Source organism: Neolamprologus brichardi, chromosome 9 (assembly GCF_056152115.1).
Source record: "Neolamprologus brichardi isolate AB-2024 chromosome 9, ASM5615211v1, whole genome shotgun sequence".
In the NCBI taxonomy this organism is placed as follows: Eukaryota; Metazoa; Chordata; class Actinopteri; order Cichliformes; family Cichlidae; genus Neolamprologus; species Neolamprologus brichardi.
Genome location: NC_142112.1, coordinates 20,610,615 through 20,629,962, shown reverse-complemented (window position 1 = coordinate 20,629,962; position 19,348 = coordinate 20,610,615). Strand labels below are relative to the sequence as shown.

The 19,348-nt window shown below is 40.0% G+C and overlaps 1 protein-coding gene across 1 annotated transcript in view; it reads left to right on the top strand.

Annotated features, from left to right (window-relative positions):
• The window catches only part of myripb (myosin VIIA and Rab interacting protein b), a 115,463-nt gene that overhangs the window by 7,466 nt on the left and 88,649 nt on the right, over positions 1-19,348 (top strand). Inside the window, exon 2 of the mRNA XM_087846097.1 lies at positions 336-542. Coding sequence (XP_087702223.1) covers positions 433-542 — 110 coding nt within the window. The 5' untranslated portion in view covers positions 336-432. The remainder of the gene's footprint in view (positions 1-335; positions 543-19,348) is intronic.

Here is a 19,348-nt window from a genome sequence, read left to right as displayed (position 1 = left end):
ACAAATGTTTTTAGAAGATTTTGAATACATTTGCTTGACATCAAATGTTCCCATAAGTTCAAAAATATATTTTTTTGCTTCCAGTGCTAGTTTATGTAACAGTACTCGGAATGGTCCCAGAATGTGTGAAGAGGATGCTTTCAAGACACTCGATATTCACTTTTCAGCCGAGGTTCATCCTGCAGGCAAAGCAACCTGTGACTCAAAGGTTATCCACAAGTCATACAAGGAAACTTACACAGTCATTTTCACTGTTAAATTACTAAAATCCACTTGGACATACTCACACAGCATATAAAAGTGAATTTATTTAAAAAACGTTTGTCTTGTTCCAGGGTTGTCCCAGCCTCGGCCCCCAGAGCAGTGGTTCCTGTGCCTCTCCACCTCTTTGACTAGCAGCAGCAGCGGCTCGGTGTGGCGAGGGCAGGAACAATGGGCCGAAAGCTGGACCTGTCAGGCCTGACGGACGGCGAGGCTGAGCACGTCTTGAAGGTGGTCCAGCGGGACATGAAACTGCGAAAAAAGGAGGAGGACAGGCTGAGGTGAGATTGGAATTTTATATTCGGTGCCCATTTTTTATTTTGAGTATTTTTAGCACATTTGACAAGTACAGGGCGATGTGACAGGAACTGATGCAAGGCAATGTCATTCGCGTCTACAGCTGGCTCTTACCAAATCTCCTTTCTGCAACCTGCTTCTTTACTAGTATATTTCTTGTGCAATAAAATGTTTACAAAGTATATAAAAAATACATTTACTGTCTGCAAAACTAAATCTCTGAATGGTGCAATAACAGCTTGGCAACAGTGACTAGGCACAGCAGGTACATACGCCTGACTCTCAAGGACATTCAGGAGACTTGACAACAAAGACGCCCACATATGTTGAGACTATGTATTACATAGTTCTAATGTCTACTCCTTAAAAGGGTGTCTTTGTACACATTCTTCAGGTCTACAGTTTGTCTGTACAACTCATTTACTCTAGGAAGGTTATGTATATATGTTATCCATTTCATCAGAAATGAAAGGAAAGAGGCTCTTTAGGCCTTGGATTAATGTGTGACTTTAGACACTTTATCAAATCGAGATGCTAATCTGATTTAGACAGAAAACCTTTTACCACATAAAGTTTACAATACTCTGCAAGCTAAAATGAGGTACATAGAAAGTTATGCCTACATGTTGCGGACTGTGACGATGTACAGCCTAAATAATGAGACCAGTGATTAAAAACTGCTGATCTGGGTGAAATTAAGATTTTGCATTGACATGAATGACCTGCTTTCCTTTTCTGGGTAAAGACCCAATGTTTCAAAAATGAATGCATGTACCAATTACTGAACGGGCCACTGTAATGACTGTGAATTGAACTGGGTGCTATGCTACAATGGAAAGCCTCTTAGGCATGGCTTTTGTAAAGTAAAGCAGTCAAATAAAGCAGCAGTAAAATAGCTTTTCTTCCACACAAAAGGATCCCTGTGAGCGTCACCCAACCCAATCAGAGATTTCATCAGATGATGGACCAGGTTATGTGTTCAGTATAAGTTACAACATTGATTTAAAAAAGTACTGTTTTCATGACACAGAAAATTCCAACTGTAAGTTCAACATAGTTCTCAAATGCCAATCATCTTGCTTCCTAGTACACCTGTCACATGTGACTTTAGGCCGTGCAAAGCATGGAGCAAAACTGCAACCACACTTGTTTTTTTCCCAGTAAAACAATGACGAATGTCATGTTTTACCACATTAAATCTAGCTTAGTTGTGGCATCAGAAGCCTTGTTTGTATCAGGTGTTTTCCATCATGCTTATCCTCCACCATTAGATCCATATCACAGCAATTTCTCTGATGAGAGTTTATACAGAGTTTATAAATGAAGTAAAGTAGCAAAGTAGTTTTTGTAACTGAGTTTTCAGTTCTGCTGTGGTGTGTAACTCCTTTCGTGTTTTCTGCTTACAGGCTGTCAGGTCTGATAGGGTCATTATTTTGGCCCTCTGGTCTTTCTCTCATGTCACATCTTCTTAATTAACAAATGCTAGACCACTTCCATCCCTTCAGCTCCTTTCCTCCACTCCCTCAGGGAGGAGTAAGAGTGGATTCAGTTTGGCTGTGACAGACATTAATAGGAGGCCGGCCATCAAACATATGCTCGGTTCATTGTTGTTGTTTCATCGTGACTACAGGAGGAGGTTTGCTAGTGTATCTAATGCCACCACAAAATCCAGAAAGTTGTTTTTAGCTGTTTTTCAGCTGGAATTTAGTTGAACCCTATAATTTTTGAAACACAAATATTCTCCTTTGACTGCCTCAGCTATTTTGTTGTGGAAATTTGATGTCTTTCTTCAGACTTGAACAGTGAGCCTCAGTGGTTTATTGTTCTTGAGTGAATGCCACAAGTGATTAGGCTCCTTTACTCGGAGCGCTAAACATCTTAGCTGTACTCAGAGGAGCAAAACAAAGTTGCTTCACAAACCAGAATGCAGCCGTCGGTTTGCGCTGCTTGAAACTCTACTTAGTTTCCCAGAATTAGTTTCAGAGCAATGATGCTGCATTCCCAAATTACTAGGCTGTAAAATATTCCCCCATCAGTCTGTCATGAATGAGCTGAAATAAATTATGACTCTCAGGCTGTTATTACTGCTGTTTACAGCAAGAAGATGAGCAGAATATTGATGATGTAATCACAGGGCAATATTTATTAGGCAACAATTTTTAAAAAAAAGCAAAGCAGATTAAATTTTTTTTTCCAGAGGATGCAAAGTCACAGTTGATCTGAATTTGTCCCCCATGATAGACCTAGATTTAAAGGGTATTTCAGCCCAATTCAAACGAATTGTAGCCTGTAGAGCTATTTGTACATTAAGGTTGTTTTGATTTGTCATTTTTTTGGAGTTCTGGGGAGACTGCTGCCATTGGGGAGTGTTCTTTTCTTTGCTTAAGTTGGTGATGTGTGACACAGCAAATCATTGGTTTCTAATGCGATGATGAATGTGATTCACTTCACCTGCCAGTAGTTTGTGTATAATCAGATTATTGTGTGAAAATTGAGAGCTGTAGTTATTAAATCTAAAGGAGTGTTTTAGTAAAGTCTACATTTGATCCAGTGACACAGATCTGCAAAAAAGAAAAATTTGCATGTTTTCAGCTGTCAAAATGGTCATCCATGTAATTAAATACAGAGGTACCCCCCTACCCCATTGACCTTATATTTTATAACTGCATTTTAGGCAAAATCTTACTGGAGTAGTAAACAGCAAAGCTCCAAAACAAATGTTTTCTTTCAATAGACCTTCCCACATCTTAAAAACTTGTCTGTTCCAAGCCTGTTCACAGCGTCTCATCTCTTATGAATTTTTAGTATCCGAGTCCAAACCAAGATGAGCCTCGTGGTGTCACAGGGGATTACTTTGACTTGGCAAAGTCGACCATCTCATTACAATGCAAAAATGCTACAACTGTGCTTTAATTTTTAGACTGAATACCACTGCTTACATTACCCCTAACATCATCAAGCTTCATCAGCCAGCACATTCAAATGCTTTAGACTCTCTTAATACTGCCCACGGCTACTGAACAAGGATGTGTTCTTGGTCCATCTCTCTCTTGGGAACTGTGATTTGCTTTTTCTTTCCGCCTTCATCTAATAAATAAAAAATATTTGTGTGGTGGTCCTTGCATAGTTTGACTTTATACAGTTCCGAAAAAAGAGAAATCCAAACAAAAGAAAAACATCTGCATCCTGACCACTACCATGGCCAGTCAAGTTACGGAAGGAAGAAAAAGAAAGAAACCCCATATCCTCTCATTTGCACTGGAAAATTTTCCGCAGTTTACGAATAGGAATATAAATCTCTCTCCATTTATGTATCATTCACAGCAGGCTCCCTCTGCGGTTTCTTTTTTTAACTATGCGTGGCTAACTCTTTTACGATTGATTTATGGTAATTATTTATTTATCTGTGAAGGAAGGCAGCCCTGCAGAGCTTCAAATTAGGCTGGTAAACTTTCGTAGGACAGTTTAAGGCTCAGCTGGCTCTTTTAATGCTGAATTTAATTTTCCCTCATGGTGAATAGGGCTGTGTGAAATGACCAAAATCTCATATCCCGACATTAAGACATCTATCGGTAACATCCGATAACGATATAAATCACAAAAATTTAACATTTTTTGTAAATTCTGTGAATCAACTTGCGTGAAGTGTTTCCAGCTGGGCGTCGTGTACCTGGAGTTGAGTGTTTTAACCGATGCATGAAACTATATATTTTTAGACATAAGTTGTAACGGTCACCGTTTTCTTTGTGAGTATTTATTACACGGCGTGCTGCGGGGAAAAGCCTGTTCTAACGTTTGAGTCTAAGGTTTTGTTTTGTTTTTAGCACCTGACGGCTCTTTTTTGCTTCTCATCCGTAAATACTCTGCATCTTTCACGTGATTCCGTTTATTTTGAAAAGTCTCAACAGGATTTTCAGCTTTATTGTGAAAGGTGTATGTAGAAAATAAAGAAGCGGTCGCGGTGGTTTTACCGTCTTTTGCTAACGACAACGCATAAAAACAGGCGCTTGTCCATCCGTAGTATGGTTATATAAAATATAAGAGAAAGAGAGAACTTTAAGAAATTAATATAGCCACTACAGTGACCATCAAAATGATGAAAAAATGCTGTACACGTTTATTTTGCGACACGACGAAACAAATGATAGCGTAAAATGAAAGGATAGATGTTTTTATATCGTCATCGAAATATATCGTTATATGAACAGCCCTAATGGTGAATAATAAGAAATATTTGAAACACCTGACTGACTTTACCTGCCGTCTTCTACACACTCAGATAAAATAAATGCATTAAAGAAATGGCACAGATAGCTATAAATTTCGTTAGAGACAAGCGGTGCTGTTCTTTAAATTATTTAAAGTTTTAATGTTGGAAACTGCAGGTAGTCTATGATGTCTCCTGGCTTTACTGCTTTAATATTTTTAAATGAGTGTTTAAAACTATGTTTATTATTAATGTATAAGACAATTCAATTTGTTTAGATAGTTACTATTCTGTTGATGCCGAGGTCTGTTTAAGGTATACATATGCTCAATTTCAGTAGTGTGATGACATGTATTTGTCATATTCAACACCTGGATGGAATTTCATTACATCTGTAACAGCTGTTCACTTGGCAATCAACTGTTTAAAATCTGGTGGTCAAAGGGCACTGTGAACTCATGAAAGTCATTTGACCAGAACTCAAGAATTCATACGCTAATGATGACAAGATTTTGCATAAATGTCTCAAAGAGAAAAAGTGATTTGACTTCAGGTTCTTACAATATACATATGCTCGTGATGTATCTGCGTTTTATATTTTGTCATTGCTTTGCAGAAACATCCATATTTGAGCCATTGTCTACTCTAATACAACTTTAGATACACTTACTAAAGTTAGACACACTTAATATCTTTTATTGAATTTGTTGAAAGAATTCAGTGCACACGTTTGTTATGAATATGTGCAGACATGGACTTTACCTGTAAGTTGACTGGCTGGGATATAACAGTGGGGTGCTAATCCAAGTTTAAAGACATCTGAGGCCTTCATTAGTAACCCATAAACCAGCCGTACAGCTGTGATCTTTAATCTGAAAAATCAAACAAGAACTTAAATGTCATATTTGATTCTGTCTTGTGTGTGAGCTAGCGCTGCTGGTGCTTGACTGACACTTCCTACCAACTGCTCTTGTTAAACTTTGCTGGTTTTTATAGAGCAAAGCACTTTTTTGAATTACAGTAGGAAAAGAAAAGCTGAACTTCATGAAAATTGGGATGGCTAACTTCTATCCTGCAGTGCTGTCACAGTTTAATATTGTCACAAATTTTAATATTAGATAAAGCTGCAGGGCAGCAGGGTGGTGCAGTGGTTTGCACAGCAAGAAGATTGTGAGTTCAATTCCACCATCATCAGATAGGATCTATAATCAGGTCTGGTAGTAGCTGGTGAAATTAAAGTCAACTTTCCACAAAATGTAGTTTATCACAGTTAATTTATGATTTAACAAACAATCTATGATTATGAAATCATCTAAAAGCTGGAAATGTGTTATCTTCGTGAAATATAAAAATGTAATATAAGTTACATGTAAGTAAAAAATAAGAAATTGGGAAGGGGGCAAATACTTTGTCAGCTACCAGCTTTAACTGAGTTCCACACTACAGAGCTGAAATGATATGAAAATAAATCTGTAATAGCTTCTGTTTGCAACCTCACTGGACTGCATCTGAGGGGTGAGGGTGTGCTTCTGTGTGATTCAATTAGAGGGGGTGAGCTGCTCAACCTCTGGCCTCCACCGACTCAGTGGTCATCGAGCTGGAGAGGCTCATTATGTAGCAGCAGGCAGCTCAGGGGAGCATGGGCTTGGATCTACTTAACAAACAGCACAAGCACACCCAAGGGAGACAGACTGGGAAATTATTATAGATAGCAATCCACCATTGTTGCTTTGTCAACAGCGAGGCAATGGCTGGAGTTTCAGCCGCTGGTGACTCTTACAGGTAATTTTCTCTCGGTATTGGGAAGGATCCACTTCATTAAAGTGTCTGGCAAGTCCTTGCATGGATAGGGCAATTACTGTACCTCCAAAACTCATTTCATATGCAGCTGTGGCAAGTCTGTCCCACCAGTTGAAAGGTTCTCCTTTATCCCAGCTCCTTTGTGTGCGCTGACCAAAGCAAATGGTGCTCTTTGGGTAAGTCTTAATTATATGTGAAGTTGTTGCTCGCTGTGCTTCATAGTGATTCACCCTCCTTTTTAGTCTTGGTGTAATTGCTGGCTGAATAGCAGAGGGTGATACTTTGCATCACCAGCTTTAATTAGTCAGTAAAATTGTGAATGGTTAAGTAATGAAGTTGTCTTCAGAGAAGTGAGCAGTAACTACTGACGTCTTTTTATTAGAGATCTTGTGATTGTTTGAAGCTTTATTCAAACCATGTGCTCCTGTTTTATTGTGCAGCTGTTATTATTGCACATTAAACACATTGAGCTTCTGTGTAAGAGAGAATTTATTTATTTTTTCTTATTTTTTTGGCATTTCCAACCATTAGGTCAAATGCTATGTGTCATACAAGCAAAGACTTTGGTATCTTTCTTCTCATTTCTTAGTCAGTGGTGTCTTTTTAGCTCCGGTTGATGTGGTTGACAGGTAGGGACGGGTTCACAGGAGTCACACTGGGAGGCTGTCGCTCTGTCGGGGACAGAATGACCTCTATTTCATCCTCCTGGCTGCCTGTGTGGAGAGAGGCAAGAGGATAAAGATGAGCTTTGTAGATATATAAAAGGACAGCTTCAAAATTTATTATTTTTGAGCCAAGATGAAAGACAGCCAGGTTTGTTTGGTCCAAGTGCCTCCTTATTCACGAGGATCAATAAATTGGTGTAATTGGATTTCAGAGCGCATGCAGTAAGAGAGGATATTGTCCTCTGTTGCAGGACAGTCCCTCTGGGCTGCACTGCCATCTCCTCTATTAAAGCTGCACTAGAACTGGGGGGGGGCAGATGAGCCTTCTGACATCGACTTTAAGCCCTGAGGTCTTTTCCTTTCACAGCTTCGACTCGGATTTAAGTTTACACCCACATCTATTACACTGTCGTCCTCTAAATACAGCAGAGTGTTGTTTTATTAATGTTTCTCTAATGAAGCAGGTTTCCCCAGACTGAACTAATGACCCCGACTTGTGTCTGCTGAGGAAAAATCCAGAAATTGCGTAACTGGTCCAACGCAGCTTTGAGGTTTTTGGGCGGCTGAATGGTTCCATTGTGTTTAACAGACATGCCTTATTCTTTTCTTCTCAGTGTCTAAGGTGTTTTTTCTGTGCCATAATCCACTTTTAGGCCCCGTTTTAAAATTATTTTTAACACTTACAGTATATAACCTGTGCAGCAGCCAGTAAAGTAGATCTTTGCGTAGTTTCATTTCAGTCTAGCTGTTGTTGTGGCAGTTGTGTTTTCTTGGCTGCGGTTCCGCTTTGGTGGGTATTTGCTGTGTTGTGTTATTGGTGTGGGTTATTTGTCTGACTCGTATTGATGTGGATTGTTTTTGATGTGAAAGTGCTTTGTGTGAGTGTGTGTGTGTGTGTGTGCCGGTCTCATCAGCAGCGTGTTGTACTGTATGTGTTTGTGTGCAGCAAGCAGGAAGGACAAATCCTTCTGACCCCATTTTTTTTTTCTGAAGCCACATTGGCCAGTGTAACATCAGCATCATTTTGTGATTATTTCACATTTCACGATCTGCTGGGGTGACATTACACTGCTCTGGTTATTGTAATTTATTTCTTTTAACTTTGTTTTCGACTTCAGAAAAGAAAAGCACCTGAATATGTTTTCTGCATAGATTTTTCACCCTGGCTACATCAGGAGCACTATAGCATTTAATGTTTCTTTAGTTGATCAGAGCTGCTAACCTCACTGTTGTGCGGTAACTGTTTTAATAATGCCACCCACTTGTGTGTGACAGGTCAGAGTGTTTTGTCTTTTAATCATATAAAAATAAATAAAATGCCATTGGTTCATATCTCAAATAGCAAAGCAAGCTTCCCATTGTTTGAATGGCACAGTCTGCGTGCTGACTTCAGATCAGTACCTACTTAATTTGCTTACCTGTGTTTAGGGGCTGTACAGGTGCCACAGACTCTGATTTCTAATTAGATTTTAATATGGCTCTAAGTACACGACATTAATATAATTGAACTTAATTAGCAGAAGGAAATATAAGCCCCCTGACCACAGCAATTATACATGGGCGTGCTTATGCATACACTGTCTTGCTCTCTGTGTACAGACACATTTTTCTGATATATGGCTCATCTTATGCTCTTATAAAAAATAGCATCTTACCTGCAACTTCACCAGTGTTTTTATTTACAACATTTAACCAGTTGGTGCTTGTTTAATTATTTCCTTTACTGGTTGTAATTTTTGGATGGATTGCAGGTCTTTTTTAAGTGTTAGAAATGGGGCTACACAATACTGTGTTTGTTTAATCGGCATCATTTAGTTGCACCATGGTAGCCAATCATGTCTATGATCTGTTAACTTAAAAATAAAACACACTAGAAATCAGAAAATTAGAAAACTGAAATGTCTGATGAAATTCGCTGTGCGTCAGCCGAGTCCCTGGAGAACAAGCGTCTCTAACAGATGCCAGTTTACGGCGTCTTTTTGGAAGTAGGTTCTGATTTCCCCCGAGTGTGACAAATCAGCCGCTGTTCATCCCCTTGGAGCTGCTGAGCCAACAGGATTGGCTGATGAGATGGTGAAAAACGAATCCATCCTAGCTACTTGTGGCACATTTCCTTTCATAGCTCTTATGCCCCTTTAGCGTTTCCGGCTGACTGAGTAGATAGGTGTCACCTTGCCTGCAAGTAACCTGGCATGCGTGTGTGTGTCTGAGAGAGAGAGAGAGAGAGCGCCAGCATGTGGTATCTGAGCTTCAGCTAGCCAAGGTTCAAATGGAGGTGAACGGACCACTGCTCATCTTTGTCTTTCTCTGGATAAACCTGCTCATTTCCCCACCAAGATAAACTCGCGGGTTATCTGCAAGAAGACTAAGACTGATTCAGAGCAATAACTTGAATATTTCTCCTGCGGCCTGCTATGATTGCTTCTGCTGCTGGCAAAATGTCAAGTGCTGTTTTGAGTCAGAGCAAAATAGTTGGTTCCAACAGAATGATGGTCTTATCTCGCTTCTTGGTTCCTATCTCTCCCTTTTTGAGATTGGCTCATCTATTCAGTGTCAGTGTCTGATTCAGTCCCATTTTCCATTCAGTAGTATATCCTCTATGCAGCTATCTGTGGATGTTTTGCTACCTCAGTAGATACTTAGCAAGGTCCTTTATGTGTTTTAGATGGGCTGGAAGGGCTACCAGGCAAAACGGCACCCTGAATAATTCACAATCTGTTCCCACCCCAGTCCAACTCTTCATTACACCAAGGCTAAGAGACACCAGACTCATTTATTGCATGCAGGTGATCTTTTGTCTCTGTTCTGGTTGTCTTATTTCTCTTTTGAGGAGGTTTTTTTTTTTTTCTTTTTTGTGCCATCATCCAGAGTAAGCATTTAAATATGTCATTTAACACTGAATCTTTGATGTGGTCATCTTAGCCTCTGAGATAATTAATGTGTTTCATAACTCAAAATTCTCAAAATAATGAGCAGATTGATAATCAAAATAGCATGCCATTGTAGCTGTAGACTTAATAAATGTTGTGTGCTTTAATGAGGCTTTCAGGAGGTGTTTAAAAAAAAAAAAAGCTGATGGGAAAAATTAAAGGCCGCAGGGCCATCTTGGGTACAACTCTGACAAAATCTGACAACTCCCATCCAGTATGACATCCTCTTCACCCTTTTCATCTAAAAAGTATTATAGGGAAGAAAACACACAAGACAGAGCAGGGACACAAGGAGGACCCACTGAGGAAAAAAACCTAAAGGGAATCCTTCTCAAAGTAACGTGGACCTTCTGCTTAAACGTCTCTGATTTGTTTAAAATTTTATGTTATAATATGTTATAATATGTACATAACATATTAATAACCTGGATGGTATCCAATTAGCTTTTGAAAAATCTTATAGATCCCTTTACTCCCCCAAAGCACAGGCCACCAAACACACAATTGTTGACTTTTTAAACTCTTTAGACTTGCCCTCACTCAGTAGGATATCTAATAAGTATAGGTAAGGCCATTTCTAGATTGAACGCCAATAAGTCTCATGACGTAGACAGGCTGCCACCGGAATGGTACAAATCTAAGGGAAAACATTACTGTTTATTTTAGAAAATTGTTTTAATTATATTTTTTAGGAGGAAGTGCCCCCACCCACCATCCCAGTCCTGGAAGGAAGCTTTTGTATCAGTTATACCAAAAGAAGGGAAGAATAGACTTGAATGTAAATCATATAGACCCATCAGTGTCTTGAACATAGATTATAAATTATACACCTCCATTGTAGCAAAAAGAATGGACAGTATAATAACTTCCTGGATTATGGCTTTATATAAAAATGGACAAGCCCACTACGATAAAAAAGAACACTACATATTATTGAACAAAGTTCAGTTCCTTCACCTTATACCAGGGTTTATATGCAGATGATGTTTTGGTCACACTACCTGACCCAGACTCAAGTTAACCTGTTGTGATGGGAATTTTGGAAACCTATGGCAAGGTGGAGCTTGCTCCTTCTGGACTTTGGCAGCTGAATCAGATCAGTTTAAAGGAACATTCTCCCCAAATTATTATATCTTTTCTCAACATCACCCACAGAAATACCCAAAGAACAATGTTGAGACTGGGATAATAAGAAACCAAAGGTGAAATTCTCTACCTTTCAGCTGCCTGAGGGAGACGGGGGTAGGGCCCTTCCTTTATTAAGGGATTATTACTCATCTGCACAATTACAGCCACTTGTATGTTGGTGCAATCAACTTCATGAAACCAGGCGGAACAACATTGAACTTTCTACAGCAGTTAAACCTTTGCAAATGGTGTGTGTGGCTGTATTGATAAGAAAATGAAGGCACTTGGTCAGTGGGTAGATCTCCCCCTTAAACTGTGGGGAGACTTAATGAAAAATTACAGGATATGGTAAAACTGCTCTGGCCAGCATATGATCACGACTTTGCACCAGCAGTGCAAGATGGTAGTTTCCAGCAATGGATTTCTTTAGGTATTACCTCGATATGTAAATGTGTGGTATGGCAGATTTCTTTCATTTACTGCACCAGCATTTTTTCTGTCGTGTAGAAAAACAACAAAATCTTATAATTGCACTTCTTTTTCTTATATTAAGATATTTGTAGGATTAAATGTGAAGTGAAACTTTACAGTGATAGAAAGGGGAGTTTCACTTGAATGTGGGTGGGCTATACTTGGCCCGTGACGTAAGATAAGTTTGACATCCCCGCACATGCTGCACAGCTTAAAAGAAAACAGGAAGTAATGAAGAAGAGGAACAATAAAGAATATGATCTTCCTCCTATATTTGAAATGTATTGCATGTAAGTGTGCTGCAGCTTCAATTTGCAGGCTCGAATCTTGTGGTAAAGATTTCTTGGGTTTATTTGAGATGGCCATTGATTGTCATTTTCTCCTCCACTGGTTCCAGTATATGTTTTTTTTTTCCAGTTGGAGCTTAGCTCTCAGTTTGAGGAAATGGACAGAACCGAATCGATATCTCCCTCGGGACTGTTTCTGTATTTCATGTGAGACACTCTTTGAATCTTCTCTTATTTGTCTTTTTTAAAATTTTCTTTTCTGTTTCCATCTGTTTTTCTCTGACACTTATTGCTCGCAAAGTGGAAAAGTGTATCATTTCTTTGCTTCACTCAGTATCGTCACTGTGTGTGTGTGTGTGTGTGTGTGTGTGTGTGTGTGTGTGTGTGTATACAGTATTTACACTGTATTTAAAATCCACCACCCGTCCCTCTGCACCCACAAGCTGAGGTGATTCCCTTTGTAGCTGATATATAATTACCTTTCCATAAAACCCAGTTTTAAAGAAGTCACATAAAACATGCTTAATTAAAGCCGGGCTACTTGATTCTGTGCTCTTTTCTCACCCTCGTAAAGATTATGAACTAAACTTAAATCGGCTCTTAAAACACTATAAACTTAGAGCTGCTTTTCTGTAAAGATGCTGATTCTGATCTTTGCCACTTTAATTTCTTCTTTTATTTGTCTGAGAATGGTTATTTATGTTTTTATTATTGCTCATTTTCGGTTACTTGTACAGTTTTGAATTAGAAGAATTCGATTTAATCACGTGACAGAAATAGTAGAAGTGGTCCACTCTGACACTGTTAAATTACAGTAAAATCCTGTCACATGACCCGTTGCCAGTTAGATATATTGCATTATTCTCTGTTAGAGACTGTGCTCTGCTGCATTTCCAGTAAGTGGTGCAGAGCGTGGTCAGGATTATCCATGATGGGTAACAGTTTGTTCTCCACCACAGCTTTGAAAGTGTCCAGCTTACAGCCATCACAGAGCCAGCCTTACTAATCAGTTTATTCAGTCTGTTGGTGTCACCAGCACCGATGCTGCTTTCCCAGCAGACCACAGCAAAGTGCACTGCACTTGCCAGAACTGAGTGATAGAAAATCTCCATCGATTTGCTTCGCAGGTTACCTTAAAAGCAGAGCCCTGTGCTTTAAGTTGAGCTCCAACTTCACTATTGAGCCATTGTTTCTGATTATGAAACAATTCTAATGTCTTTGTTGTAGCGACATTCACAGTACAAAGGTTTGTATAAGAGAGGTCTGCTGAAGTATATTCCTCCAGATCTGCACCCTCAGCACATTTACTCTATTCTGCGACATTGAAGCAGTCCTGCAGTGCTGAGATGATTCCCTTAGCGAGTACCTGAACTGTTTTCATAGATGGCTTGTGTCTGCAGATACTGGGGTAAAAGGCATGAGACTTTTAGATTGGTAAGAAAGTTGAAATGTGCATTGGGGCAGCTTTGTAGGCACCTGAAATCTGGTGAACAGCGCATGTCGATGACTCTTGTGTTGGTGTACCAGCTGGTGTTGACATAAAACTAGACTCCTCCACCTCTCCAAGAGCAAGACGTCTGGTTCACTTTGGACAGTGTAGCCTGCTAGCTCAACAGCAAAATCTGGCATGCTTGACTTCAGCTATTATATTCATCACACAGTAACCTGCTCTCTCAACTTGTCTTTGTTATAAAGCCACTGGGAGTTGGCCAGAAGGTGACGGGCAAAGGCAGGTTTGTAGGGGCGGGCCTTTAGCCTAGCCTGTTGTGTCATATCTCTGATGGAACATGTTTGTGGAGAGTTCAGTTGGTGTGGGCTGCCATCCTGAGCAGTTCGGATCAGCTGTGCTATAGATATGCATCTTCCACTTCGACGAGACAACATAAAACAGCAAAAAAACCGCAAAAAAACCCTTCAGTAAATGTAATTTAAAGCAAGCTGGGTATGTTTGGAAGGGATGTTTGGAACCGGAAGCCCAATATTATAAAAGTATGCTTTTATATGGACGCCCAAGTTTGTAAATTTTAGACAAAAGGTTTTCAGTTGATGCCATAGGTGCATTTATTAAATATCTTGTGTCAATTTGAATCTCAGTGACCTTGAGCCCAAGGTCTGAGGTCACAGGTCAAGTTTTCAGAAAATCTTGTGAATGTGGTAACTATGAGGGAGGGAAGTCTCGTAGGATTTTGAAATTGATAGCAAGAAATTTTGCAAACATTTACATCATTCTTTGCCTTTAAGAGCAAATGATTGGTCATAATAAGTAACTGCATGATTTTACTCAGTTGAATTATTGGTGAACACACTAAAAAACACTGTAGTTTTGGAACATTGGATTGCTGCGGATTATGATACATCATATATTATGATAGTCCTCAACATTTGCAGTATCCAGCTATATTCACACAGAACATTTAAGACCATTTTGCATTTTGTGTCATTTCCTTTTTAAGCATTTCTACCCACTGGAGAGCGAGATGTCTGCCTCCTCTTTTATTAAATTCTTGCACTCGTCAAACTCTGGTTTCACAAACTGTGATGTTTGATAATTTGACAGAACTCGGAAAATGTAATTAGTCTCTTGGTGTGTGTGTGTGTGTGTAATGGAGTCCTGCTGAACCAGACCCTGTGAAAACTAAACAAGTTTTCCTACACTCCTCGTGACCTTCAGCCACAATCAGAGTAAATACAGAGACGGTCTTTACCAAATCATTGCTACCTCCAGTTTATCCAAATTAAAGATGTCTTCAGTGTTATTGTTAGAAACTTCACTAACCACCATCTCGCCCTCTAATCAAAATAAAATTCCTTAGAGTTCTCAAAATGTCATCTCAAATATGCAGAAATGTAGATTTAAAGTAAATTTTTTTCTACATAAAGGCATATGGTGCATTCGGTGACATTCTGTAAATCAGAAATCCATTGTTGACATCCAGTAAACAACATATATTTTCACTTTGATTGGCTAGACATACATGAAGACATCTCTCTGACTTGTAATCAAAACAACCCAGTAATGACAGTATAAGCTCCTCCAAAGAATCTGCATCACCGCACTTAAACTTTACTGTGGTCTGAGGTGAGAGGAGCAGACGCCGACCTCTCTGGTTTAAAAGACACCTGTCAGTCAATTTGTCTCGCTAATGAGGACAAATTTAAAATGCAAGGTTGATGTTTTTTTCAGTCTTCACTTATACCTGTACAGTGGGGCAAAAAAGTATTTAGTCAGCCACCGATTGTGCAAGTTCCCCCACTTAAAATGATGACAGAGGTCAGTAATTTGCACCAGAGGTACACTTCAACTGTGAGAGACAGAATGTGAAAACAAAATCCATGAATTCACATGGTAGGATTTGTAAAGAATTTATTCGTAAATCAGGGTGGAAAATAAGTATTTGGTCAATAACAAAAATACAACTCAATACTTTGTAACATAACCTTTGTTGGCAATAACAGAGGTCAAACGTTTACTATAGGTCTTTACCAGGTTTGCACACACAGTAGCTGGTATTTTGGCCCATTCCTCCATGCAGATCTTCTCAAGAGCAGTGATGTTTTGGGGCTGTCGCCGAGCAACACGGACTTTCAACTCCCGCCACAGATTTTCTATGGGGTTGAGGTCTGGAGACTGGCTAGGCCACTCCAGTACTTTCAAATGCTTCTTACGGAGCCACTCCTTTGTTGCCCGGGCGGTGTGTTTTGGATCATTGTCATGTTGGAAGACCCAGCCTCGTTTCATCTTCAAAGTTCTCACTGATGGAAGGAGGTTTTGGCTCAAAATCTCACGATACTTGGCCCCATTCATTCTGTCCTTAACACGGATCAGTCGTCCTGTCCCCTTGGCAGAAAAACAGCCCCATAGCATGATGTTTCCACCCCCATGCTTCACAGCAGGTATGGTGTTCTTGGGATGCAACTCAGTATTCTTCTTCCTCCAAACACGACGAGTTGAGTTTATACCAAAAAGTTCTACTTTGGTTTCATCTGACCACATGACATTCTCCCAATCCTCTGCTGTATCATCCATGTGCTCTCTGGCAAACTTCAGACGGGCCTGGACATGCACTGGCTTCAGCAGCGGAACACGTCTGGCACTGCGGGATTTGATTCCCTGCCGTTGTAGTGTGTTACTGATGGTGACCTTTGTTACTTTGGCCCCAGCTCTCTGCAGGTCATTCACCAGGTCCCCCCGTGTGGTTCTGGGATCTTTGCTCACCGTTCTCATGATCATTTTGACCCCACGGGATGAGATCTTGCGTGGAGCCCCAGATCGAGGGAGATTATCAGTGGTCTTGTATGTCTTCCATTTTCTGATGATTGCTCCCACAGTTGATTTTTTCACACCAAGCTGCTTGCCTATTGTAGATTCACTCTTCCCAGTCTGGTGCAGGTCTACAATTCTTTTCCTGGTGTCCTTCGAAAGCTCTTTGGTCTTGGCCATGGCGGAGTTTGGAGTCTGACTGGTTGAGGCTGTGGACAGGTGTCTTTTATACAGATGATGAGGTCAAACAGGTGCCATTCATACAGGTAACGAGTGGGGGACAGAAAAGCTTCTTACAGAAGACGTTACAGGTCTGTGAGAGCCAGGGATTTTCCTTGTTTGAGGTGACCAAATACTTATTTTCCACCCTGATTTACGAATAAATTCTTTACAAATCCTACCATGTGAATTCATGGATTTTTTTTTCACATTCTGTCTCTCACAGTTGAAGTGTACCTCTGGTGCAAATTACTGACCTCTGTCATCATTTTAAGTGGGGGAACTTGCACAATCGGTGGCTGACTAAATACTTTTTTGCCCCACTGTACCTGCATGCCACTGTTTTCCATATACCTGTGCTTTTTCTGCACATGCTCACCAAATTGAAATAAATCAAATAAGACTACTTGTTTTCATTTGGGGGTGCCACTCCACCACCCGTGGCTGTTTCTTCCAAGTGGCTTGTGTTTCTCTAGAAGCCGTCATTGGTTGAGTGACTGGTTTCGGGAGATTATGAGTCACAGCTGGCGCAGCAGTTGGCTCTCCCTTCTCTGTTTAATCACTGCAGGAGTCGCATGCTCTGATAAAGCTGCTGCTTTCATTATTAGCAAGTGAAACACTAAAACGCAGGTCCTCATTTTTCAAATGTTTACCACTGGTGGATTGCTTAGATGCATTTAAGTGCTTATTGTACCACATTTCACCCTCACCCCATGTTACCTTCTGTGATGTATGTGCAGAATAATAGCTGTTTCAGAGTTAAACTTTCATAGTTAGAAAGTTGAATCAGTTTATGGGGAACCTTGGAGGGTTTTACAGTATAATACAAACTGGTTCCAGAACAGTTTGCTTTGTTGATTTAAATATAGACTGCATATCAAAGATGGCTATAGTCTCAATGACAACAAACACTGGTTTGTTGACTAGCGTTTTGAAGCCTCAACTGTGGGATTTCAGGGGTTCAGGGTCTTTCTTTTCTTTTTGTCTCACCGTGTTTGTTTTATAGGGAGAGCTGGGGTGTTATCATCTAACACCAGTGCTTGGCAGCTAGCTTATGTAGCTAGCTTGGTTAGCGAGGTGCATCTGTTATTATATGTGAGTTTTGGCAAATTAAAAACATAATCCTCTTACCAAAGAAACTGAACCGCTGAGTTACTAGAGTCCTATTTTCAAATCACGATAAAGTGCAGTTTGAAGCAGTTTTTATTTTCATGAACAGAAGCTTTTGATACCAAAAATCTCAAAATGTGTTGGAACTTTTTTCAGTGCCGTAGTCAGAAAATGTGCATAAGCTGTAATTAATCAGGAGCTGATGGAGGCAGCATGTTATAATCTATCCTCACATGGTTGAGAAGAAGAAGGGTGGTTTTGAGCACAGCAAAACTGCACATTGAAGGTAGCGACTAGTGCAGCAGCAGCTGCAACAGTGCTGCCCTGACTCTTTAATTTTAGTGATATTGGTACTGACTGCATTTCTTTTAGCAAACCCTTTGTCTCACGAGTCCTTATCAAATTGTAATATCATAGGCATGGGGCACAATGCATACTTGTGCCCTGACCGGAGCACAAGTATGCATTTTTTATTAGCTGCTTGCATGCTATATTATACAGTGGATTGTGTACAGTTGGTCATCCATCCATGTTTTTTTTTTTTACATTTTCTTTAGTTTCGTGTAGAGATTAGAAGATATATTTCTTTATAATTCATGATAACACTCAATTACAACTGACAGTGCTTCATCTAGCCAAAACTCCTCACACTTTAATACGGTTCCTTCCATTACACTTTTAATGTCACCCTGAAGCCTATCGCAATCAGCTGCCCACTGCTCTTTTTCACTTCCTCATGTGTTTGAGTTGTTTGAGTCCCTATTGGAAAGGACATAAGCTGCAGTTGAAACGTGAGTCTCATATGTGTTTTATTTTTTAGGTGAAGGTGGGCAGAAGGAGGAGGAGCAGTTGGATAAGATTCAACTGTGTGAGAAATGGAGAGTAAGGCAGAAAGAGGAGGGAAGTTAAACAGTTGGAGTTTTTTTAAATGTGTCCTTGATGAAACACAGGAGATGCAGATGCGTCAAGCTCTGTCCTATTAGCTGAGGCTGCTGCTGGCTGTTATAGCAGCTGGCTTGCATTTATGTGTGTTGTGAGTTCTTGATCAAATTTGTTTGTGTGTGTTTGTTTGTGTGTGTATAAGCATGTGTGTATTTGTACGTACCGGGGCTCGGGAGGAGAGTCACGAATTTATGTTCACCTTAGTGTCAAAAGGAAGACTTAATCTATAGTTGGATGATTTAATCCACTAAAGGCCTGTGCTTAAAGAGCACTGCATCACATATGTCTTCTGATATTTTGTAAAACATATTTTGTGTCAGCACACTGCTGCTGATGGGCTGTGACTATACATCTGCTATGTCCTGAGCAATGAGACATATCCATGAGGTAAAAACCTACAATGAGAAGGCATGCAATGCAGAAACAAAGTCCCGTAATTTGAGTCACTTGTCCAGGTGGAAAGCTCCTTGTTGCGTTGGAGCTTTCCTCCAGTCACTCGCTAAGTCAAAGAAAGCTGATTAGAAAACTGAAGCCCATTCAGCCTTCTTTACTAATGATTCCACACAAAGGAAATCTAAAGCGTGCTGCTTGCTTTTGGTTTCATCACCTGGTTCAACTTTTTCTCCACTCTTTCTCTGTGAGCATCTCTCTCTAAATATTTTTTTCTTCCACTTTCCTTTGCTCCCTTTGATGCTTGTGGTTTTGGCAGGACTGCTAATACCTTCCTCTGACATATATTCTGTTTCCACAAGCTGAGCGCTCTCTGCTGA